The following is a 27,198-nucleotide window of genomic DNA, read 5'->3' on the forward strand; positions in this document are numbered from 1 at the left end:
ATAAAGTTAATAAAATGTAGCTTTGAAAGTCTCAGCTACTTTCAAAACATTCCCTAAGGGGAGAAAGGTAAGTACATCAAACATGAGAACTCTGTGGTCCTAGAAAAGCAAAAGTCTTAGAAAGTTTAATAAAGATTCAGCTGGGGTAAGACATCTAAATAAAGCTTTTGAACGTCTTCAGAAAACAAAAAACCAGAAATTTCAGAGTATACTAATCAAATGTAGAACTAATATCTACATCTAAATAAATCTTTCTTCATACTGAATATTGGGAAACATAGTAACAAATTCATAATTGATCTCTAAAAGCATGTGCAAATTTATCTACCTGCTTGTTTATTAATTTATCCCTTCATTTTATTTTTGCTGCTTGCCCTTATTTTACCAATGACTCATCTTTCCTCCTTTTTTTTTTAACGTATTGTATATTACTGTGTAACTTGCTATATTTTGTTGTCCACACCAATGTATCTTTAGAATTTAGCATATATCCATTTTGGATCAATTAAGAGTATACCTAAATATATAAATTAATTGTATTATCTCCCTTTTTTATTTATGAAGAGACCTCTAGAATATAAAATAGTATTGATTATTTATTTGTCATATTCTATTAACAGTCCTGCCTCATTATCTTTTAAATGCTGAATAAAAATGAGTATTATTTAAAATGACAACTTAGGCATTGCTTCTATATTATAAAAGAGATTATATATGTTTATAAAATCATGATTTGGTAAATTTCAGTGCAGAATATAAATATTTTTAAAACTCAGTATTTTTTAGTGAGTTTTTAGTTTTCATTCCTACTATAGTGGGTTCGTAACTCCCATTTTGGCTGCTTTCTGTGATCTCTCAGGGAAAGGAGAAGAAACGACTTTAGTAATTTAGTAATTATTCAATTGGCCATTTATTCTTTCATCTGTTTGTTATCCTGCCTCATAATATAAAAATATGAAATTTCAGGTGAATGAAACATGAGAACTATACACAGAAGTAAATTCTGTTTAGATGAGTTGGTAATGACCATTTTAAGGCTGATTAATAGCTAAGATTCTTGTTAAAAAGGCTTCATTACTCATCTACCAGGAATCATCTGAATAGGAATTTAAATAGGAATCAGTGGATTTAATATACACTTTTCCACTATCAATTTTGTAAAAAATGAATATTCTATTGACTGTCATGTTCAAGTTTCTGAGGAGAATGTGTCTATTATGATACTTTTAAAAATAAAACAGAAAATATGAAATTTTATATTTCATATTTTAAATTTTTCAAAACTCTTATAGTCTGATGTCAGAGAGTATTATCTAAGAATATAGATGTGCACAGCATCAGGTTTATTGCTCTTAAGAATATTTGCTAATTTCATACAGTGATTAAATACTATATTTTCTCTGAATTATAAGAAGCAAATGAATTCTAATTTTAGAGAACTCTCCACAGTTTCTCCTAGTTTTAAAGAAGTTTTATGTATCTCCTCAAACTGTGAATTAAGTCACTAGTGTGAAATCTGTCCATTGACTTTACCAAAATCACTGCCTTCAAGTTAAGTGCATCTCCATCTGAGAAATTACATGAATTAAGGGGTCATATGTCATTACTGTCCTAAAGAAATGCCTTTAATAATTCATAATTATGCATTCCAAGATATTCTCTTTACTTGTTATTTGACATTTCCTTACTTTTTATTAGTAAGTCAAGAAAATAGCACAGGAAAATAAGCCTTTACAACTTAGTTTTACTCACTTTCTGACAAGAGTCAGGTGAAAAACATAGATTTGAATCACATAATGCCACAAAAATTTTACTAACTTTTACAGTGACAAAAAGATGTTGACTTAAATGAATATTGAATCTTTCTAAAGCATTTCCTTATTTTAATACATACATACACATTCTAGGTATAATAAGTGATAAACACATCACAAAAGCATTAAAATTTAAGCCATGCCACATGCAATCTTAAACCCTGCCATGCATCTTTCTCAGTATATTCCATGGAAGGCTACATTATTTTGAGAAATGGAGGAAGGAAAAATCATAGACATACAATATAAAACATAGGAGAATGGAATTTTTGAGAAAATTAACATATTCTTTCAAAACGAAATTTGTATTTTTACTTATGCTCAGAGCATTATGAAATAATGATTTCAACCTAGCTAGCCATCTTAGCTTCTAAGATAGAACCTGAGTAAATTAAGTAAGTGGGACAGTTAATATATAGTTACTAGCCCATTCAAACTTTCTTAATAATTTGGAACACAAGTCACCATGGAATAATATAATACTGATTTCTCTGTCCTATAAATCTCCAGTTCAGTATCCCAAATAAGTCTGGAAATTGACAGTGAAAACAAGCATAAGAAGCACAGTGAAGCAGAGCCATGCTCTTCACCCACGCACCTGGAGGAACTACTCCAATACCATCATCAACCTCATAATCTGAGATGTCACTATCACTGATTCGCTGAGATCCTGCACAACAGTAAGGCAAACAGATACCTCTGTGTTTTTTGGTTTATGAAATGTAAAGGACATGGTCAAAATTCTTTTTTTAAAAAAGCTAATTACGTTACTACTAAACACTTTTGAACAAGAATAACACAAAGTTAACGCTGAGACGATTTTTTAAAACCTGTTTTTTCTCCAAAGATAACATTTTCTCAGTATCTCCTTTTAGTCACTTAAGACATAGAATGAAGGAGATTTTATATAATAAGATTTTGACTTTTCAAATTATTCTTTAATTCATATATTATGCTAAAAGTCTGTAGCAAAGTATATACATTATTTTCTACCCAATTAGGTGCCCTCCTCCACCAAGAGGAAGGGTGGGAGTATGGGGCTGAGTGGGAAGGCTGAAAGACTTTCTTGGCTGGAGCTCTACTGAGCTCATATGTTAAAAAGGACATCATGGCCTTTATAAAATATTTATGCTTATCCTTCAAAATTAGTCATTATACTGCATTAAACATTAACTCTGAGAACATGATTCTCTGATCAGAGAGGCACTAACATGAAATATTCAATTATAAGAGAAAAACAAGTTGGTTCTAGATTACCAAAATGAAGCTTCTAAGTTTCAGTTGATTAGTCATAACTCAAAATTTAATGGACATAGGCAGAAAAGGACACTGTTTTACTCAATCACCAGATAAGTAACAACAAACATACTTTACAATGGGTTTTTTAAAAGTCTCTTATTAATAATAATACTAAAAATACTGAGGAACTATAAAGTTATCAAGAATCTTATATATATGGCAACCCATCAATTAATCAACCAATCAATTCAATCAGTACTGAGCAAAGAATGATAATTCAGAGTTTTTTAACTGGAGCCTCTGGAATCACATACCTTTCATTAGAGAAATGTAGAAAATAGTTTTGCCAAGTCACTTTATATAGACAAATCATTTTCCAACATTTTGATCTCTAATAAACATTTAAAAAATATCTTGGATGTCAATCTCTAATTTGATCAATACAACATAACTAATTCTGGTAACTAAAAATAACTTTAACCTACTTTGTAGTTTTTTGCTAGAGCTTTCTCCATGAATGTGTCGCCTTGGCATGAATGGTGATGGCTGAGGCAGAGGTAGTGAGGATTCATCATGTGTCTGAAGTTTATACCAATGTGGTTCATCATCTAAAAGTGCTGTCTCCAATTCTATGAGGATCTGAAAGGGCAGTTCTTAAATTAAATCAAGGGTCTTGCCCAAAACAGAATATAAAATCAATCACAATTAATACATATCACAGAAACTTCAATAAGCATTTGGCTTGAATCTTTACAATATACGTCACCTCTCCAAGAAATTCACTCTCTTCTTCTTGTACTCTTGGTTGATCCCACACAGTTATTTCTAACATCCGTTCTCTAAAATCTCTACGATGTACATGTGAATAGACAAATGTTTGATTCCATTTTGGTTCTAGGACTTTCTTTACTGTTTTGGTCCTCCTTTTGCTTTTATCACTGAAAAATAAGTATGTTTTGTAAATGAAAAAGCAAAATGAAGAATCTGCTGCCACCTACTGTAGTGACATGTAATACTGCTACTGGGATTTTTTATTCTTTTTAACTCAAAATTTTTAATATAAAAGCCTAAAAAGACTGTAGGGTTTAACACTACTCTAATTTTAACTACAATGATAGCAATAGTTATAACAGGCATATACAGAAAGGTATATTCTAAGTGATGTATAGTTATTCATGTCTAAGTGATGTATAAACAAGGTAATGAAGAAATTTTAAATTGGTACATTATTTTTTTAAAAATACAAAGCTTGAGGGGTTTTTTTTAGGGAGAACATAGTTATTCTCTCATAGAGAATATTTTATTATATTTTAAAACTATATTACAGGTGTATGCATATGTTCAAACTCATCAAAATGTACACATTAATTACATGCAATTTCTGGTATACCAGTTTTACCTTAATAAGGCTTTATTTTTTATTTTTTTAAGATTTTATTTATTCATGAGAGCCAGGGAGAGAGAGAGAGAGAGAGGCAGAGACACAGACACAGGTAGAGGGAGAAGCAGGCTCCAATGCAGGGAGCCCGATGTGGGACTAGATCCTGGGTCTTCAGGATCTGGCCCTGGGCTAAAGGCAGCGTTAAACTGCTGAGCCACCGGGGCGGCCCCTTAATATGGCTTTAAAAAAAACAAAACTATATCCCAGGAGATGATATCGTACCTTTTCTATTAGTAATAATTTTTGCATATTTTTTCTAAAATTATTCACTACCTTCTATCTGGAAGAAAATACATTTTCACGTAGGGATTCCTGGGACGCCCATCTACTCTAGTAGGTAAATCTGTTGCTTGCAGAACATTTACAATCAGCTGGTGTCCCACTTTATCATACCACAGCTTCACCTAAGATCAATGAAGAAAGGAATTATTTGTAATAGTCATGAGGTATTATAATTCTGCAAAAAAACATACTAAACCTATTTTTGAAGAACTTTTAAATAACAATTATATTATTTCTGAAAAGAATACCAACTTGAAAGCATAACCATTTATAACTTGACAAAATTTTCTATTTATGTGTTTGACTTAATGATGGGCAAGCCTATAGTGTTACACCATGTTATGAAAATAAAACTGATAAAAATTTTATTAAAAGTAAGGGAAGAATATTAAAATAATTATCCTTATCTTTAAGTGCTAAGTGCCAGTGTTTGGTGTTTATAAATGACTTAATGATTTTAGTGTGGCTAAATGTATTTTATATTACCATATGTGTTGAAATGAAGTTTAATAAATAGGCAGTTTACACAAGTGATTTGGTAAAGAGGAGGAAACATTTACTGTGAGCCTCCTTAACACCAGATACTGTTGTTTTCCGTTTTTTTTTCTCATTTAATTTTTATAATTAACCTATTACAAGTTAATTTTCATGAGAGAAAGGGAACAGAACAAGGAAGGTAGGAAAGATGCATTACATATCTTCAACTAAGTGAAGACCAAATAATGACATTTCTACTAAGATTTCATAGTTCGAATTAAAAAAAAAAATGGGACAAAGGCAGACTGAAATACCATCAAACTCCTAAAAACCAGAATGTTAGTGGTCATTATAGTATTTGTGCTGGCAGTGAATAATGTTAACATGACTTTTTTTTTTAATCTAGAAGTTAACTTTGGTTTTATGGCTGAGTAAAAACTATGAGTGAAGTTGTCTAATGGGAATATATTGGAACATATTCCAAAGTCATTATAGAAAGTAACGTAATTTAACATAGGATTGGTCTTTCATAGTGCAGGGCAGAGTAAAGGTTCAAACCTGAATCCATATGAATCCATATCTCTGTTCTCTGTTAATAACAGAGATGTGTTTTTCATAAAACCAAAACAGATTTTTATCCCTCCTAAAATATTGGTGGAGTATATGAGAGATTCTCTCTCTCTCTATCACACAAACACACACACACACACATACACACACACAAATGGCAGGGCAGATAAAATAAACAGAAAGGACTATACAAAGATATTCAATTTACTAAAAATAGAAGTTAAAACCAAGAATGGTTTTAAAAATAACAGTAAGCTTACAGTTACCTTCTTTGTTTAACTAAATGCCAAGAGTAGAGCAGCAGAAACAGACTACAGAAATCCACATACTACCAAAGAAGAAAAAGTAAACTATTTACAGGACAGTTTTGAAGCAAGTTTTCTTTTAGTTACAAATATAAATGTCCTCTATTCTACCATAATCTACATAGATGTGGCATTTCATAATAGTTCGCCATAGTTTCTTTTCTTTGGCTTTCCCCACATCATATATAAAGCAACGGAAAGAAAAACTGTAGCTTTTCCAGAGTGATATCAGAAATGAAGCGTTTCATCCAATGACTCAACAAGTTAAAAAGAGTATTAAAAAAATTTTTTTTCAGGCTCCAGATTCATAAGGTTATTAAGTAGGTGGAGCCATGACCTTCTGAGTTTTTATGTCTAATCAAATACTTCAAATCAAAAAAATAGAAACTTTTATAGCACACAAAACATAATGGACATTTTATTTACTTACATTGTCATTTATCATTGAATGTTTATAACATCTGGGTACATTAGAGGTACTAAATAAATATTTCAAAATAAATATATGAACAGAGACTAATCTAATAATTTAATAAATATATGCAAATTGTGAAATAGATTATGGTGTTAAATATATGATATATATTTGGAGGACAGACTTCAAATTTTGGGGGACATTGAGAGATAAATGTCCTTCATTTTTTTAAGGACAGACTCAGAACAATGAGAAAAGACTAATCGTTTCCAACATGTATGAAAAATACACACAGAAAGTTGTCCTGGCAAGACTTGTGGGGCATCTTTTAGAGCTCCAGGACTTGTTGGAGAAATAACAGAAATGGAAGGCCTTTCCATCTTCTGAGACTCAAAGGAACTTGAACCTAAAATGAGAAAAAATATAAGTAATTTTTAGTAACACATTTACATGTGTGATAATAAATATTTTTTATGAAATGTTAAATGCACCTATTATTTGTATAAAACCATATTTCAATACCATCAGTAAGAGTAGAATCTACTTTCAATTGGATAGTTACAGAAAGTGATCATATTGTTTTCTATGGTTAATTTCCTATTTTAAAGGTATCTGAAATGATATAATTAAATATTGTACTTATTCGCTCCAATTTATATTGTCTTTCTATATTTCGGAGGGGGGATCTGTACAGTTTAGGTTCTGGCATAACGTCACATATAGGTATAAAGACTTCATGCTTTAGTGATAAAAAATATGGTGCCTGGGGATGAATGGGTGGCTCAGTGGTTGAGCATCTGTTTTAGGCTCAGGGCATGATACTGGGGTCTGGGATTGAGTCCCACATCAAGCTTCTGGCAGGGAGCCTGCTTTTCCCTCTCCCTATGTTTCTGCCCCTCTCTGTGTGTCTCTCATGAATAAATAAATAAAATATCAAAAAAAAAAAAGATGGTGTCTGTTATTTTAATTATCTTGGCTAAAGAATCATCCATTATGAATATCCTTGCTGAAATTAAAATGAATAAACATATAATTTATGAGCCACATCTAAGCCTAGAACTCATTGCTTTTTTAAATATGATTTACCATCTATTTCAATTTGTTTATTTTTTTAAAGATTTATTTATTTATTTTGAGAGAGTGTGCGTGCACACAGGGTGGGGGAGGGGCAGAAGGAAAAGGAGAGGGAGAAAATTTTCAGCAATTCACACTTGATCTCATGACCCTGAGATCATGACCTGAGCTGAAACCAAAACCGAGAGTCAGACGTTCAACCTACTGAGCCACCCTGGCACCCCCGCCCGTCTATCTCAGTTTTGATCTTAAGAATGAACCTCCTGAATGTCTGAGAATGCTTTCTCCAGTGATTCACAAGTGACCCATTTCACCTTCATGTAGAGGAGGCTGGCAGTCCACCTAGCCACTCAGTGTGGCTTTTCTCTCCTCTTTTTAAAGTAAGAGTTTTCTCTTCTCAGATCACTGTTAAAATATACCCTGACACAATCCATGGTAAAGAATGTTTATAGAATGCTATTATCCTGGCAAGTATCTTGAACCCACAGCCATTTAAAATTTAGCTTTATTGATAAAACACTTATGGAGCATTGCCTGAGGGTGTGTCATCCACACATTTTTTTTTTTATACAAACAAATTAAGTCTAAGTTAAGCCACATAGCATCACTCTGTGCCCTCCAAAGACTTCAAAAAAGATTTTTATAAAATTCTTTGTAACTATGTTTCTTTTATCAGGTATCCTTAAGATAATTTTTTCCCCTAGGTCTTAATACAGGAACACTGTTGCTTCTAATAATCAGTTTGTTTTTAATACAGAAGTTTATTTTTAAATACTGTTAACTATAAATGAGGCAATTGGTCCAATTTTCCTCTATGTGTTGATTATCAGAAAGCTCAAAACCAAATATGGACTCATCTCTAGCAGGTATGCATTTGATATACTAAGCTAATTTTCCATTCCTTTTCTATCCCACCCACATTTTTCTACCTCCTTATAGCCACGATCACATGTTTTCCTCTTAAATCACTTTGTATCTGTATTTCCATAAAATGGGTTACATAATAACACTTGATCATCAAGCCCAAGGTATTATGAATTTAATGCCAATCTGTTGCAGAGTAAATATCCACATCACTTCATTACTTCCACATTCTCACTGAAAATCTCATTACTGTCTAGACTCCAAGGCATACATTATCATTTTCTATTACCTGGAGTGTCTTTAACGGCCATGTATATAATTCAACCATTGAGCCTCACTGTCCCCTGACCCCCCTCTGTTGAACTTCACCTCTACTCCACTGACTTCACTTCTACTCCACCCACTCATTTCCACAATCATATCTGACACTGTTATAGGTTGTTTTAGTTTTTTTTTTTTAATTGTTTCTATTTTATTTAAAAAAATTTATTACTATTACTTTAATTTAAATTTAGGTAGTTAATATACAGTGCAATGTTGGTTTCTGGAGTAGAAGTCACCTACATAGAGTACCCAGTGCTTATCATGTTATGCTCTTTTTAAATTATCTAACATGCTTGTTTCCTTCACTGGAAGTTAGCTTATGAGACTGAGCTAATTGATTGTATCAGACTGAATAATCCAGTATCACAGTTGATTTTTATGTATAGCAAACAAAACTAATATTGGTATATTAATTGAGCTCTGTAAGAGTCCTGACTGTTATGATGCAGAAGGTACTGCCAGTTAAGGTTTTTGTATACCCATCAAAAAAAAAAAAAAAACAAAAAAAAAAAAAAAAAAAACAAAACAAAAACCACAAGAAAGAAAGAAAAAAAAAAGAAAAGAAAAGAAAGAGTAGGAAAAGAAAAATCTTAAAATAGAACTTTGGGTTTCCAGTGATTGTCATAGTTGCCAACTTCTGATACCATTGGAGATAACTTAGTATAGTAATACCAATTCATTTATATCCAATAACTAAAATAAGTGCTAAATCTTTATTCTTCAATTTCATTCAGTACATATTAAAGTAACAAATAAAACTTCTACTCACTGGACTCCAGTGGAGGATGGGAGCTCTCAGGAATCCGTGGAATGTCACTAAAAGAAATAGGGGATGGTGAAAATCCCATTAGATAAATTACCCTGCCTGAGGCTATCACAACCACATTTTATTTCAGTGGTGTGAAGAATCCTTTTGGGTCTTTACAGGTGTGGAAATGGACAGGAGTTACTATCAAGGGAATTACTAATGTGCATGAATGTCAAACATCACACACACACACACACACACACACACACACACAAATTGCAGTAAAAATAACTTTTTATATATTTAACAGCAAAACACTTCAACATGACAACAATCAGACTAATATTGTGGCTAAAATTGCCACAATATTTTTACTACCAAAACAGCAGGTTTTGGAAATAAAAAATGTTAAAGATAATATTTTATTTCAATTTGAGAAAATCAAAATGACACATATTTTACAAATCAGTAATATGCTTTACAAACACATCTGAAAGAGTTTACTGAATGAAAGGGATGAAAACATTTCTTGATAAAATAATATGGTGAATATCATGGGCAAAGTTAATAAAATGAAAAGGATGAATTGCTTTAGAAATTAAAAATGGTTCAAGCTTGCAACAAAAAAGCTAAAATATTTTATATATGTGAATATATAATTTATATACACATATATAACCCTATATAGAGATTTATATCTCTATACTGAAGTTAGCTAAATATATGGCCATTTACTGTATGATTAGAAAGTGACTTGTGAGAACACCCATTCCTGTCACACTCACAAATTACTCTGAATAAATGTTTATAACCTCAGTTTAATCCATTATCCACTGTGACCTTAACCCTGGACCAGTTTGGTTTGGGAAATGTACTGCATAGAACTACTTTACTTCTGGTTTTTGAAAGATAGTTTGTATCAATTTAAGGAGATTAACAATATGCAAGTATTAACATGACATATTAAAGCAGACTGGAGTTAGCTAGGAGCAAGAGAATTATTAGAATAACATTGGAATATTATTTAAGAATTTCTAACCACTTACCTGTGACCTAACGTCACTTTGATTTTTCTTTGCACTTTTGGTGGGGAACAGAACCAAAAGCAGTTTTCTCTATTTTCCGACTCTTCATTTTTACTTTTTTGTGCAAAGTGCAAAACCACCTATATTATACTTCTTACAAAGATAATACAATCTGTATTGTATATTTTATAAATATATTTTCTTGTATATTTCTATATAACTACTGATTTGTATAAAATAAGTATTTCATATTATAATCAGGAGCTTAATATGTAATACCTAACCACAAGAAACCAACTATTTATCTCCCATTACCTTCTTCTAAATTTATCTAGGCAAATAAAAATAATTTTTTAAAAAAAATCTAGAAGCAAGGATGCCTGGGTGGCTCAGTGGTTGAGCATCTACCTTCTGCTCCAGGTGTGATCCCAGGGTCCTGGGATCAAGTTCTGCATTGGGCTCCCTGCAAGGACTCTGCTTCTCCCTCTGCCTATGTTTCTGCCTCTCTCTCTCTCTGTATCTAATGAATAAATAAATGAAATCTTAAAAAAAAAAAAAAGAAAACTAGCAGCCATAATTTTTTAGATAGTACAACTTTGAAAACCACTCTCAAAGTCAATTATGGAAATCAGAATCTGTAATTAAAACCAGGTACAAGCTTTGGATTTTATGTGTCTGTGAAAGATAGACTACGGAGAAGTAAAAAAAAATTTGAAGTAATTTTGAATCAAAATTTATTAATGTTTATTGCTTCAGTAATATTTTCGAGCACAAATTTCCACATTTACAAACAAGCCTTCTTAATTACTTCTACTCATCCTACTCACAAGTAAGGTGACAGAACAGTTCTGATACCAATTATAAGCATAAATGCCAAGAATATTATATTGGTAGGTTAGTAAAATTGATCAATACTTCAAGAGGGCTAATGTTTCTTAGTCCATTTGATCAATGTGCATGTAAGTTATATTTGGAATGATTTGTGGGATTGCTATCCCATTAAACTAAGGATAAATATTATTTTCTTCTTTAAATTAGTCATAGAATTACATTAAACATAATTATTAAATTTAGCTAGAATTACTCTTCTACGATCCTAATAATTTCTCTATTAACTGGAGAGTTGATGTCAGATTTGATTTCTATTTAAATATAATCTTTGCATTCTATGTTTCTTTAAATTCCATAATCCATGACAATTTAAGGTTTGGTTATACAGATTATTATTTTTTAAATTATTTTCAAACAAAAGTAAAAATAATGAAAATGTTACTCCAGTCCACTTTAATTGCCTGTTAATTTTTTTTTTAAAGTTACCATCAATCCATATTTTGGCTTTTAAATTTTTTTTTAAACTTTTAAATCTCTACATATCGGAAAGTATTTGGCAATGTGTACAGTGCTTGATTTTAATTTTTTTTATACTTTTGATTCATTTTCCAATTTACTTACCTCTTTTCCAGCCTCATATTTACCTTAGCACTAGAACACATATCATGTAAAACTAGCATAAATTATATAGTGTTGCTATTTTTAAAAAATCTGCATGGAAATGTACCATTCTTTTGCAAATGTCTTCAATGTTTACTCTTAATAGTCACCACTTAAAGTTGTTTATAATCTTGCTTCTATTTTAGAGTTTATATATATTAATATTATTCTTTGGAATATATGATCATACATTTTCAGTCCTTTGGAAACTAGGATAATTATATTTTCTTGTATGTTTTGCATTGGCATATATAATACATGAGGACAACAAAAATTTAAGGCTACTACTTTTTCAACATAAAAAGTCTTGAACTAATGGCTCTACAATATTTTAGATAAAAGGGGGTAAAAGGAAATTATTTCCAAAAATATATTTAAATATCAACCCAACTATAATGAGACAATTTAAAATGACTTCCAAAAAATTACAGACCAGTAAAAAGAGTATCTGGACTTTGTGAGTTAGTGAGGAAAAGCTAATGATGTGGCGAACTCTATGCACAAATATGAAAAATATCCCACTGGCTGTAGATAATTAGATTATGCTAAAAATTTAAGTTTAAAAAATACTATACCGATTATTATGACCAACTAAAAAGTAAAAATATTTCACATTTGCTTAACTTTAAAAGTCGGTACTACCCATGGGTAAAAATAAAGAAAAAAATATTCTATTCTTAGTAAAATAATAAAAAGTTCATGTAGACATGAAACAATTAGTATTTTAAATATAAGAAGACAAGTTTGTTAGTGACTCCCTTCAAGGAAATACTACTCATTAAATTAAAATTACTAAAAATAATAGTTCTGCCTTAAAAGAAGATATTTTTAGTTTATTTTTCACTTTTGAAAAATACATATCAATATTTTTTGATATTACAAGTGATAAATTGTGGAGCTTCTAAAATGTAGTGAAGAAAATTCAGTATTCAAGTTTAAAAAATTAAGAAATTTTAAAAATCTAAAATGTATGCCCATAATTGAAGAAAAAACTATCCATGTTAACATGTACTGTATGAATGTATAAACTTCTTTTTAAAACCCTGCTAATACATGTAATTTACTAAACTTAAGAAGTAAGTTTTTTTAGCCTTACCCAATAGGCCTTGAAACAATAATTTCAACTTGAGGTTCTGATTTTGATTCTAAAATAATGTTGTAAACTTCTTCATTTGTAGCTCCCGGCAGGGGTTTACCATTCCATTCTAGAACTTCATCCCCTTGAATTTAAAAAAAAGGGTATTTTTTTACCTTATATATTCTGTTTATTTTTCTTATCTTTTCTCTTTTTTAACAAAGAAATGCAAAACATATACAAATAGTTTAATTGTCTAGGCTCTGCTCTCAAAAGCAAATTAATTGACATAAAATGTCAGCTAAATGGTTCTTCTAAACACTTTTTCCTTTTCTTCTTTCTTTCTTTCTTTTTTCCTTTTCTTTCCCCCATAGAATATTACTGGTCACAGGAAACAGTACAATACAAAACTACCTTTATCTTTGATATATACCAGAAATAATATAAAAATAATCTCATGCTATGGGATGGAATTAGCACAGCTTATTTGGAAACATTAAAAAAATAATAATTAGCAGCATGTCCTACATATAATAAATGCAGGCAGCTCTATATGTGAAAGATTCTTATTGAACTCTGCATAAATCCTGCTTTGTTTTTGGTTGAAGTAGCAATTAACATTTATTTGCATGAATTTTCCAATTATAAGTCATGCTTCATTGTCTTCACCAGACACACAACAGAATAAAAATGCATGAAAAGATCTGAATTCATACCCATAGGGCAACGCAGGTAGCTATGGCAAAGTTACAAAGCAAGCAGATGTAAAACTGTTGCATGACAGTTAACCCACTTCCAGATGTTCATAACACACACATTCTATATATAATATATATTGTGAGCATTAACATAAAATTAGAAAATATTTTTATAATAAAACTAACATAGTACTCATTAATTTGTTAAATATTCTAAGATTAATCAAGTAGGGTCATATGATGTTAAAATACATGAGCTAATGCTTATTGTTGATATTTTAACTAGACTTTTCACAATTGATCATTTGGGAAAAATTATTTATTTTCATGACTATTTAAAGAAATTTTAGATCCCAAATGGTTCTCTGCACAGTACCCTTTCAATTCACAATGGTAGGCTTAGCTGAAATATCCCAACCTCAATGATACTTTGAGGTGTCTTAATTTTTTGTTTGTTTGTTTCTGTTCATTTTGTTGTTCTCAGTGCCTAAACATTTTACTAGCTAAGTAAATATAGGATAAGCTGATGAATCAATGCAATCATTATATATATGAAAGCTAACTGTAAGCATGAAATCTTTGTTTTTAGGTAGGTCTTTAAAAAGAAGTAGAAAAATTTTGTTTTACTAGAACCATTTTAAGGTATTTTTTCCCAAATGTTTGCTTACTCAAAAATATAAAACAAATATTTGAAAGGCATGTGATGCTGCTTTGGTTTGGAAGAGTATGGTTAGTATCAACATTTAAATGACTTCTAATAGTTTGACCTAAGAAGTTACCCAGCAAAGTTTTTAAAATAGGCTATGAATATAAATTGATGTTAAAAAAGGAATTAAATTATAAAATTAAAATATATTCAGTCTTTTAAATTTGACAAAGGAAATAAAGTTTATGTCATGTGAATATATATGTATGTGTGCATGTATGAAAAAATATTTTCTGAAAGAATACTTACCCTGATATCTCTTATTCTATCATGTTTTATTTCATTTTTAAAAAAATGGATACAAACCACTAAATTAATATAACTAGCCAGTAATAAGCTGCAGTCAACATTTTGCAAAAGCCCTGAACTATAAAATTCTCTTTATAGACAGCAACCTGGAAGCATAAATTTTATTTTATTTTTTTATTTTTTAAGCATATATTTTAATACCATATTAACTTAGTGCATGTGTTCATTTACAAATCAATACCTCCTAAAGTAGAAGATAGTTTAACAATATTTATTTTTATGTGGATAATATCTTCAGGCAGAGATGTAGATTATGGTGATGGAAAGATGAGAAAGATTTCTTCTGGCCTTACATTTGGTGGCAGAGAAGAAAGAAAGGAATGAATATCTTTACTACAAGGTTACACACCATGATAGTTCATCTGAGGAACAGAAGTAGAGCCAGGTAAGTGCTGGAGATATAGTAATTAGTGTTCCAGGTGAGATATCAAGAAACAGTTGAAAATTAAGGCAATTTTAGCTGAGTTTTGAAGGATGGGGAGGACTTCAATAGGCAGAGCACAGAGCAGAAAAGTAACCAAGTAGAGAACAGGTAATCAGGTCTTAAAGGTGGACAGCTTCCCAGGGACCTGTAGGCAGACCGCCATGACAGAAGGGACAGTGAATGGTAATGGAAGTGGCTGGAACTGTTAGCAGAGAACAGAACTACAGAGCTTTGATTTAGGCAGATGATGACAGAAAGACAGTGAAGGGCTTTAATAAGGAGCATGTCAGTGTCGACTCTGTGTTTTTGATAAGTAAGCCAAGTTGTAGCACAGTACATGGACTCAAGGGGAAAGAGCAGTAGAGAAAGCTACCGCAAAATTAAAGATTAATTGCAAATGATGAACAAAGGTCAAGCTAATAAAAAAACACAGCACGGTAGAGGCCAGTGATGTTTATGTGCAAATAGAAGGAAGATCATTCCTAAATTATAATGTCAATCAAACAGAATATATGATCCAATTCATTAAAACACTTTTTCAAATGCATCAATTGCTTGAAGTGAAAGTCTACTTGTATGGTTTATACTTATTTAAGCTGAGCTTTTAACATTTTAGATTTAAGTTTCTCAGGCTGAAGGTATATTAAGGGTGATAAATAAATGAAATTTATCACTAAGGGATATTTTATATAGAAAAAAACCTTTCACTGACTCTCTTATGTAATCATGTATTAAAATACAAAGACCAAAAGCCATTATGTTTATAATCTGATCTGCAAATTCAGATTTCTATAGTTAGATCAGAGCACCACATTGACTTAAGGGATTCTTATACTTTTTTTAAGGGATTCTCAAACTTTCTAAGGCTGACTTTTTCAGCCTTAGAGACAAACAAGACTTAGTTTATTGACACAGTCACTCTTGATTGAGTTATTTTCTTATTAAATCATAACTAGTTCCTGATGATAAACAACAGTGTACTATACCTCTACACATCTTCAAAGCTGTATGTATTGTAGATGGAGAAAGATCTCTGATTTGGGTTTTCTCCCTATACAATACCTGCATAGGGAATCTCTATCAAAGAAAAAACCTGGGATGTCTGGGTAGCTCAGAGGTTGAGTGTCTGCCTTCCGCTAAGGCGTGACCCCAGAGTTTCAGAATCAAGTGCTATATCGGGCTCCCACTGGAGAGCCTGCTTCTCCCTCTGCCTATGTCTCTGCCTCTCTCTGTGTGTCTCATGAATAAATAAATGAAATCTTAAAAAAAAAAAGAGAGAAAACTTAAATGACTTTGAACTGATATCCTGGTAATCAATTACAACAAAAATGTCTTTAACAGTTATAGAACACTTTTCTAAAAGTCTCAGTAATTACAATCTTAAGGTATAAAAACTGAAAATAGCCTAGAAATGTTCTTTTTCTATGGGCTATGAGTTATTCATCCTCAATTCTGAAGTTCAGCTTTCTGTTTTTATTGTGATTGTCTTTCAAATACATAAGCAGACATTCCAACCGAAAGATTTATACTCAACTGTGAAGTAAATCAGAAAAAAAAATGTTAACAGAATTTTAACTAAAATGAAGAGTAAACAATTTAACAAAAATAGATTTTAAAGTAGATTGCTGCTGAATATGGTATATCTGAATTATCAAATGATTTTGTTATATGTTAAGGTTACAGAGCAACATTATGAAAATTTCCAAATATCAAGAAGTAGCACCTTTGCATGTGTATGATAATGCCACAATTAAATTAACAACTATTTTATTACATAATCTGTGTAAGAAATGTGACTGTGGTTGTATTTTACTAAAAATTACTACTGGTAAGTGTTTGGGGACCATTGTGAAAAACTTCAGTAATTATAACAATTTAAAATATAAACTAAGGAATTAATTAACTATATTATTTTTTCTACAAGGCTAAATTGTTTTGGATTTGTAGCAACATTATGCAGCCATCTACATAAACTAGTAATCCTGCAGCACTTTGTATCTATTTACTTTTACACAAATTGAAACAAAGATTCCTAATCTTACTCTCTCCAAACTGCTACTGATGTATCATTACCTATTATTGCCATCAATAAATATCCACACCAGGAAAAAAGTCTTCAGTAATGCACTAAGATTAGTTATTTATTTAATTGACTTATATATAACTTACCCCAAATTGAAAACCACCATCTCATGCAAAGAGTACACACTGTTTAAATGTTAAAAAGAAACTTTACCTGCTCTCAAGTGTCCAACTACATCTGCAAGGCTACCCTTCTTTACTTTGGTGATGAAGGCACCAAGACGTCCTAAATCAGTCATTTTTCCTCCAACAACCTGGACAATAATAAATTTATAAGTTCCCAAAATTCATATCAAAACATAAATTTATTACTTTGAGGAATTACTCCTACAGTCTCTTACAATGTATTTAGGATTGAGTGTAGGTACATTAATAAACTGAAATATATTTTTGATTAAATGAGTGGCAGTATGTTTTTTTTTTTTTTTTTTTTTAAGTAGGCCCCCAACGCAGGGCTTGAAATCGTGATCCTGAGATCAAGACCTGAGCTAAGATCAGGAGTCAGACACTTGAGGCACCTGGATGGCTCAGGTGGTTAAAAGTCTGTCTTCAGCTCAGGTTGTGATCCTGAGATCCTGGGACAGAGCCCCGCTTTGGATTTCCTGCTCAGCCGGCAGTGTGCTTCTCTCTATCCTCTTCCCCAAACCTCTTGCTGTGCTCTCTCTCTTTCTCAAATAAATAAAATCTTAAAAACAAGCCAGACACTTAACCAACTGAGCTACACTGGCATGGAGTGGCAGTGTAGTTTTAAAAAGAAAATATCTCATTATATTTGAGATGATCGATGATCCTGTGTCCTAAGGAAGTTCATATACTGATTACTTATATTGACCTAACAATATGCAAGGGCACCATGAGTAATGTATATCCTTACAAGACAAGTGCCAGGTCTTCCAGACTTACTTACAGTAGTGTGTGACATAGTTTACATTAGGATTCATTTTTCTTTATCCTCAAAATTCATGCCAACCATTTGAATTATAGGTCTATATGCACATGATGCACCACTGCCACATAAGTTCTTTAACTCTTTCGTATACCTTCAGTACAATATAGACCTAAGACATAATGACTATAGATTCAAACCAAGAATATGCTACTTTGAGGAAGCAATTCACCATGGTATAATGAGGAATAGCCTAAGTTTATCTCTGCTATTGACCATCTTCATTCATGACTTCATCTGAAATATGTATGTGTTCTAATCTAACTCTTGAAGTCTGAGTTATTTTACTAAATATTTAACACTTTTACCTAGCTTTTCTACTGTAACTAAAATTACATACATCTGAAAGTTTCTAAATTTAATTTCTCCCAATGCAGGTGCTAAGTATGTATAATTAAAAGTGCAGGGCAAATTCCCAAAGCTTGAGGTTGATCCACAATTCTTTGGGACATGCTCATTAGTAGAGGTAATCAGAATTATCTCATAGCAAGAGAAATTAATGGTAATAACTGATGAGGTGATATTATGTGCATTAACTGAAGAAAAGTTTTGGTTGGATTAATAGTCAATGGTTTTGAAGAAGTCAAACTATCACACAACAATAGTATAATACATTGGTAAATAATTTTAAAGCCCAACTTTGAATGCGTTTCTAAGTTTCTGAAAGCAAATAAAAACCATGTGATATAATATATACACGCAAACATATAATAAGGTAAAATGTATACATATATTTTTTCGATAACAAAACATAATTTTTTGCAATGGGAATCAGTTAATATTTTTAAAAGATACATTTTACTCTTTTGGTATTACCATAAATTCCATTATACTTAGGAAACAATCTCTTTAATGATATTTTATGTTGCTTGTCAAGATATAATAAAATTATGCAGTTCACATTATCTAACTTTACTATCATCCATTAAAATCTTTTTAATGTAAAAATTGTCCTTGAACTTTATACCCAGATAAAAATTCTTTATTTTCCTCTATTTTATGGCAGTTTCCTAACACATCTGTATGCCATATTAATAAAATGATTTTGAAATATTAATCCATATAAAACACTAAATCTATCATTAAGACATCAGTATATTAACAAGATATATTCACAAGAAGGACTTTATTTTGGAGAAGAGAGGAAGATATTTAAAAATCAGTTAGAGGGGATCCCTGGGTGGCGCAGCGGTTTGGCGCCTGCCTTTGGCCCAGGGCGCGATCCTGGAGACCCGGGATCGAATCCCACATCAGGCTCCCGGTGCATGGAGCCTGCTCCTCCCTCCGCCTGTGTCTCTGCCTCTCTCTCTCTCTCTGTGACTATCATAAATAAATAAAAAATTAAAAAAAAAATTCTTAAAAAAAATAAATAAAAATAAAAAAATAAAAATCAGTTAGAAACTGCTGAATGCAGCCCATACTGTGATCCGCCCTTAAGAAACACTTTAAACCAGCATACTTACTTTCAGACCCAGTAATGCACCTGATTCTTTGGGCATGGTTGTTCTCTTGTTAAGAATAACACGTCCAATTAATCGGTCTCCTTCTTTAGATGGCTGCCACGTTACAGGATGCTATTAAAACATGAATAAAGTTTTTAAAAAGGTAAGTTATTTTCTTTCCTATAGACACATAATTATTGGTTGTAGCATGATGTTATTTCCTCAGGTAAAGGCTCTCTAGAAGGAATTCTTTATTCTGGTGGGTTCTACCCTAGGCTTACAACAATTTGCATTTACAGCTACATTTTATTTGTAGTAGACTCTTAAACTAAATAGTTCTGAAAGTATCAGCAATTAAGTAAATCTCTACAAAATTGTTCTGAAATGAATTAAATTGAAATTTAAAATATATCTGCCTATATAAAGAAAAAATGATTCTGTATTTTGAGTTGTTAATATCATTAACCAAATAATATCTAATTTATATATAGTCATCAATTGTTTTTTGCTTAAATTTAAAATTTATTATACTTATTCAGTGATTTTTTTTCCCCTTCTAAACTGCATTGCCAGGATGCCTGGGTGGCTCAGCGGTTGAGCACCTGCCGTTGGCCCAGGGCGTGATCCTATAGTCCTGGATCGAGTCCCACATCAGGCTTTCTGCATGGAGCCTGCTTCTCTCTCTACCTATGTCTCTGTCTCTCTGTGTGTGTGTCTCTCATGAATAAATAAATAAAATATTAAAAAAATAAACTGCATTGCCTTAAATTGCAATGAATATTTTCTCTCTTAAAATGTACATATAATGAAATGGAGTAAGATTGTCATCTATCATATATAAAACACAGGACTATGAACAGCACATATCGTCCCCAAGCTCCAAACTTTCACTTCCCAGAAAGCTTACCGAACTAATAGGTGATGTTTCCCGGCTATGCCACGTAGCAGGATCCAACCAGTAATAATCCAAATCACCTGCACCACAGGAAAAAAATTAAAAGTGTTTAAATGTTTTAAAGTGGAGAATGCATCATTTTAAGTATGACTTCTTCATCTATAAAGCAAAGGGTTATGAATACCATAATCTTCAGTGTGTACATCCCAGAATGATACACCCTTGTATTGCCAAGGTGTGACCTGAATTCTTGGAATGGATATGTTATAAATGCACTTAATACTACATACTACCTTTTATTTTCATTAAAGAAACACACATAAAAAGTACTGAAAGAACTGGATTAACCCACTACTTTCCCTCAAAAGACTAACTATACCAAGGCATAGCCTGCCATCTAGTGATAGTGGCAGAAATTATATTCATTGAACTAAGTATTAAAACTTAGTGTCTCTTTTTTCTACTCTTCTGAACTATATCATATCCTTTCAAAATTAATATTTGGTCTCAATCCTCTTCCCTCATCAACTGGCAATAGGGAATACATTTTAGAACATAGTGTTTAATAAACTAAGTATCAAGAAGAACTTTTAGCAAGAGTACAATACAACGAACAGAAAATTCAATTTTACTAAGCCATAAAAAAGACTTTAGAAAACTTTAAAAATACTAATTTTGTAAGCATGAGCTTATGAAACTTTAATTTTGATTTTTTTTTGGCTTAAAAATATGCTAAAGAAAGGGCCTGAAAAAAAAAAAGAAGACAATTAATGGAAAGCAGCAGTGCTTTCAGTATTTGCATAGGAAGAAAGGCCAGTATGGCCTTTGAATGTGAGAATAAATGATCTTTTACATCTTAAATGTTAGATTAAATACATGAAAATTTTTCTCTTGATGGATCTTGAAAGAGAAGATGATTAAGAAAGTGAGTCAAGCATGCCAACTAACAGAAATCTAGCTTAATGTTGGGAAAATGTGTCTGGCTGATATCTGTGAAGTACATAAGCAAAGAATTGTATGTAGATGACAGGCATGGCAGATATAGGCATTATAACAGAAATGTGAGAGAAAATGTAAAAATGATTAAAATCCACAGGCATAAAGAAGTCTATACATTTAAGTTTCTTAGTAGTTGCTTCTCTTTTCCTTTTAAATAATGTCTTAGAAAGGCTGAAGGGAGAATATTATATATACTGCAATAAATACTAAAATGTTCTTTAAATATGTCATGTACATGGTAGTATATTCTGGGAAGGGGTAAATACTAGAAACTGCATTAGCAGAAACTATATTCTATTTCTGTTTCATACAGAGTCCATATCCCTTTCAAAATCACATACTTTAAAATGTGTACATGGCTTGGTGCCAATGATTATAGATTTCTGCTCTTCTTTTGGATCACCTCAGTTAATGGAATATAAGGAAAGTTGTAAAAGGTTTTTTTTAATCCTTTATTTTTACTGTTTGTAAAACATCATGTTTTTTACGAGAATTTTTTCTTTGAATATAGTTGACATACAATGTTAACATTAGTTTTACATGTACAACATAGTGATTCAACATCTCTACACTTTATACTGTGCTCACCACAACTGTAGCTACCATCTGTCCCCATGCAACACTATTATGGTACCACTGACTGTATTGCTATGCTGTACCTCTTATTCCCATGACTTATTCATTCCATAACTGGAAGCCTGTATATTGCACTTCCCTTCACCCATTTTGCTCATCCCCTGCCCATATATTTATTTTTAAAGTTGTTTTGTCTTTAGTATTATGATACCATTCCTCTTGAAAGAAAAACTATGTATCATACTATAAAATTGTAAGCAGTTTTAAGTAGCAACTACAATTATCATTCAAAAGATTGTAACAATTCACAAAGCTTTTTCCCTAAGAAAGTCTGATGACTTCTTTTTTTTTATTTTTTAAGGATTTTATTTATTTATTCATGAGAGACACACACACAGAGAGAGAGAGAGACAGACAGACAGAGAGAGACAGAGAGAGACAGAGACAGGCAGAGGGAGAAGCAGGCTCCATGCAGGGAACCTGATGCGGGACTCGATCCCAGGGACTCCAGGACCATGCCCTGGGCCAAAGGCAGGCCCTAAACCACTAAGCTACCCAGGGATTCTTAAATGCTGACTCATTTTGAAATACTGTGATAAATTAATAAAATCACTGAGATTTGTGGGGCTTAAAAAAGAAAATTAGTCATTAAGTTGAAAGCTTAGCTGCTTTGAAAAAATCTTTGAGGTTAAAAATATGACAAAATCCATCCCATTTTAAAGACTCTAAAAGAAGTTTTTTGTATTCTTCAATAACTTAGATATTAAAAACTGTACTTCTTGTTGGTATCCTTGTCTGGCTCATGCATCAACTCCTTGTATGGTGGTTCACTCTGTGTCTCAATCATCTTGTCCTAATTAAATCTGGATATAGATATCTGATGAATACTCCCTGTGCCAAAAGTGCTCCTTATACACAAAAAAACAAAAGCTTATGTTTCTAGTACGTTTTGGTGAGGATACTGAGCACATTTTAATCTAAAAACAATGCTTTCAAGTAATGGTATCCTATCATCTACAACCTTTATATAATAATGATCTTGAGGGACACCTGAGTGGCTCAGTGGCTCTGCTTTCCACTCAGGGTGTGATCCTGGAGACCCGGGATCGAGTTCTGCATTGGGCTTCCTGCTTGGAGTCTGCATCTCCCTCTGCCGGTGTCCCTGCCTCTCTTTCTCTTCTCTCATGAATAAATAAATAAAATCTTAAAAAAATAATGATCTTGAATGGAGAGTCTAATTTAATTGGTTTAATGTGATAATTTTGGTCATACATAGTACTGTTCATATATACTAAAACTGCTCCTAAATGTAAATTAAGAGGTCATTCAGTATTGTATACCAATACAATAATATTTGTATATATTTCAGTATATAATTATACTTGCTTCACATTCTGAACAGTTTATAAGAATTTTCTTATCACAAACTTCATCATCAGTCATTAAAATATAACATTTTTGCTTAAAGACTTATGAAAAATAAATTCTAAAATCTAAATACGTAGTTTTAAACTTATTTTCTTCTTTCCACATAATTACTAAAATTTAAAGATAATATTGATTTTTTAAGTACTGTAATTTGTCTTTATAAGTCACATTTCTTTATTATTAATGGACTAGGCAACATTCAACAAAACTTCCTCCTAAAATATTCAGAATCCAGTATTTCATTAATATAAAACATTTTCCTTGATTATTTTTCTAATAGGTAATTAAAGAGATTGGTTTCCAAGTAGCATGACTACAAAATGATAAATTCAGGGTATTTGCTTATGGACTGAATACAAAAGAATTTTGGTTCTAATGTTCAATATAACTAACTATAAAGGAACAAATTTACTATTATCACTAATTTAGATCCAGGGAATATATCAGATGCTTGAGTCTACTGAAATTGTTTGAGTTCATAAACAGCTGAAGTTCAATGAAGTGTTATAATTTTAAGTATTATTTTTTAAGACTTTAAAAACAGACTTTTATCCTATCCCTTGTGAAAAAGTAGTTAATTAAACTTAATAAGCACTCAACTTTCACTGAAAGAATAAAAGTCAGCTAAATGACTCCTGAACCTTCTGTAAAGAGAACTAACTTTTCCCACCCCAAGTTATTATGATTAGAGAATGTAACAAAAAAAAAAAAAAAAGAGAGAGAGAGAGAGAATGTAACAATGTGTAAACATGTGCCTCTATGATTTAAAACTTTTTATCTTATTGTACTTAATGTCAAAGCACAATGGGTTCCAGTAGGATCAAAATCAGTTGAACAAAAATTCTTTCTAAATTATACAAATGCATGATAATGTAGGAGTATATTAAAACCATAAAGATAAAACCATAATTCTGTTTTCATACAATAAATACCTATCAATTTACATGATAATTACACTTGACTAAGTGGAATGTGTATCTAATTTATAGGTAGTAAAGGAAAGATTATCTACACCAAAACCTTTAAATATTAGAAAATTTGGATTTCTTTTCCATTTCCAGAAGAAATACACAGCATATTTTTAACCTCATTATAATGAATGATGATAAAAGATGGGACTGAAACAGATTCCAAGATTGACTCACAGTAACTGTGCACAGTTCCAAATACATATCCATAATTGTGCTACTTGTCATCTCAAAGAAAATTATTCTTCCTATATAGAACAGATTGTTGGTATCCAAAAATTCATAGTCCAAAAATCAGTAGAATCATCCTTATCAGAGATTTCCTGTACCTCTTAAACTGTTTCCCTCTTTTATTTCTATTTATCCTCTGTAATAGGATGTGTGTTGGGACTAAGTAAAATTAAATAAATCCTAATATACTTTATTATAGCACAGCACATAAACAAATTAAAATACTAGGTAAAAATGTTTGTTGAACAGACATTCATGTTGAATAGATATGCAGTGCACACACAAAAACCAACGCAAGTTCCAAGAATGAGTTTTTAATTTGAGACAAGGTGGGGTATTTTTACACTGAGTACCATGGTTAACACACAAGTTAATAAATACTGCTTTAGTTATAATGTAATGAAAATGTTACACATATTAAATCCTTTTATTTTACAAATGCCTACTTTTCATAAATAGGAATTGATATCCAAAGTCTAAGAATTCAGAAAAAATCTTAACTTCTGATTAATATAATGAAAATACCATTTTGAAATAATTTCCTCTTATTTTAGAAGTTTATTGCAGATAGTTCCATGCCTATAAAAGTCAAGTGTGACTGCTCCCACCTCTAAATTAAAAAAGGACAGTGGAACTAACTTTGAAATAAATAAGCAATAATTTGCTATACAGCAAAGTCCTAGAAAGCCTAATTTTACTTAGGTTAAATTAGCAGTCAGGGATAAGAAACAAATATTGTTTCATAGGTCTTAGAATCCAGGCATTAAAATAAAATGAGAAGATATACTTGCAAAATTTAATAATCAGTGAAATATTAAAGCCTATAAATAAATGTAAATACTATGTATATGCAAAATCAATATCAGTATAAGTCCCTAGAATAGTAAAACACTTTTTAGTGATTTCATTTAGTTTACTGAACACAAATGTTCACTCCACAATTTGACAGCAAATGCTGCATAATTAAGGAATTTGTGTCAGTTGAGGCATGGCTAGAGGTATCTCCACACCACTGGTCTTCAGCAAGAACTTCTTCAAAAATTCTAAGTAATATAAATTCCAAATTCTGGTTTTGGCTCAGGACACACACACGTACACACACACACACGTACACACACACACACACACACACACAGAAGGTGCTATTTGCTGGAAGAATTACATTATATCTAGCCTGTAGGGATTTACTAGACTGGCTACTCTCTGTATGCTTGTCATAAATTTCACTTTCAAAATTCCCCTTTGTTAACAATGTGCTCTGTTTTTATCAGAGAGCCAATAATACCACTCTTTCCCTGGTATAAGAGTTTGATGGTTCAAATAAATGCATTCAGTATTATTTATTAAGTTAATGATGTACAAAGATGTTTGTATTCAGAAACCATTTATACTCATAGAACCTTCAGAGCTGAACTACCTCCAAAGAAAGATGAGATATTTGTGTAAGGGCCTGTAGTGCCTTCTCTGTTTAACACTGTTAGGGACCAAGAATGGAGGCTTGGAAGCTCATCTAGAATTTCATTAACATATTTGGTGGAGCTAGTACTTCTCTGGTTATTATGTGTACTTTTTGGTGATTTTGAGTGCTAATGGAACACCAACACGATTACCACACAATTTCTACAAAGCAGTTTTATGAAACTCAGAATCAACACTTGTGACTGAACTCTGAGCTCAGGCATTCAGATAATCCCTCAACTTCAGAGTTAACTCCTATAGAATCCTATTGTTCTTTTAAGAGTTATCTGAGATAAAGTACATGAAATTGCTTTACAAATTATAAAGCACCACAGACATGCAAGTTGTCATTAGAGTGTAAAAATATTTACTAAAACATATTTCCAATAATAATACTGATAAGCACCTCTGTCAATTCTTTTTTTTTTTTTTTTTTTTTTTTTTTTTTTTTTTTTTTACCTCTGTCAATTCTAACGCCAGGTAAAAATTAAGGAACTGTCCCCATAGTTTACTTATTTGGAAACTTGAATAATCAGAGAACTTCACTCTATTTTAATTCTTCTATTAATAGCATTATCTTGTATTGGAAACTAATAATTATGTTTTTTCTTATAAAACATAAAAACTAGCTTTCGTGTAAAAAGGGCATTTTACTTGACATTAGAGATTTGTGACTCTCTTCCTAACTCTGCCATATTCTTGATAATGTACCTTCATCTCTATAAACCTTGTCCTCCTCTATAAAATGAGGATAATGCCACTTTCTTGTAAAAGTTTCATGATGATTAAATGAGATGTGCCAACTTCTTAAATTATAAAGGACTTCAGAAATAGATTTTATTATATAACTACACAACTGAAATTAGGACTATGAAATCATGGTGTTAGAGTT

General features: G+C 31.5%; 1 protein-coding gene across 27 annotated transcripts in view; it reads right to left on the bottom strand.

The window, feature by feature from the left end:
• The window catches only part of RIMS1 (regulating synaptic membrane exocytosis 1), a 477,727-nt gene that overhangs the window by 145,253 nt on the left and 305,276 nt on the right, over nucleotides 1-27,198 (bottom strand). For 26 of the 27 annotated variants that reach the window (XM_041766486.1, XM_041766386.1, XM_041766468.1 and 23 more), the window contains exons 7-16: nucleotides 20,659-20,726; nucleotides 19,773-19,883; nucleotides 17,518-17,617; nucleotides 13,166-13,289; nucleotides 9,575-9,621; nucleotides 6,837-6,949; nucleotides 4,768-4,898; nucleotides 3,820-3,991; nucleotides 3,539-3,692; nucleotides 2,413-2,484 (exon numbers count right to left, since the gene is read on the bottom strand). In XM_041766486.1, coding sequence (XP_041622420.1) covers nucleotides 2,413-2,484; nucleotides 3,539-3,692; nucleotides 3,820-3,991; nucleotides 4,768-4,898; nucleotides 6,837-6,949; nucleotides 9,575-9,621; nucleotides 13,166-13,289; nucleotides 17,518-17,617; nucleotides 19,773-19,883; nucleotides 20,659-20,726 — 1,092 coding nt within the window. Of the gene's footprint in view, nucleotides 1-2,412; nucleotides 2,485-3,538; nucleotides 3,693-3,819; nucleotides 3,992-4,767; nucleotides 4,899-6,836; nucleotides 6,950-9,574; nucleotides 9,622-13,165; nucleotides 13,290-17,517; nucleotides 17,618-19,772; nucleotides 19,884-20,658; nucleotides 20,727-27,198 lie in introns of those variants that run through there. The other variant, XM_041766494.1, reaches the window with a different exon arrangement.

The sequence above is a fragment of the Vulpes lagopus genome, chromosome 1 (assembly GCF_018345385.1).
Source record: "Vulpes lagopus strain Blue_001 chromosome 1, ASM1834538v1, whole genome shotgun sequence".
In the NCBI taxonomy this organism is placed as follows: domain Eukaryota; kingdom Metazoa; phylum Chordata; class Mammalia; order Carnivora; family Canidae; genus Vulpes; species Vulpes lagopus.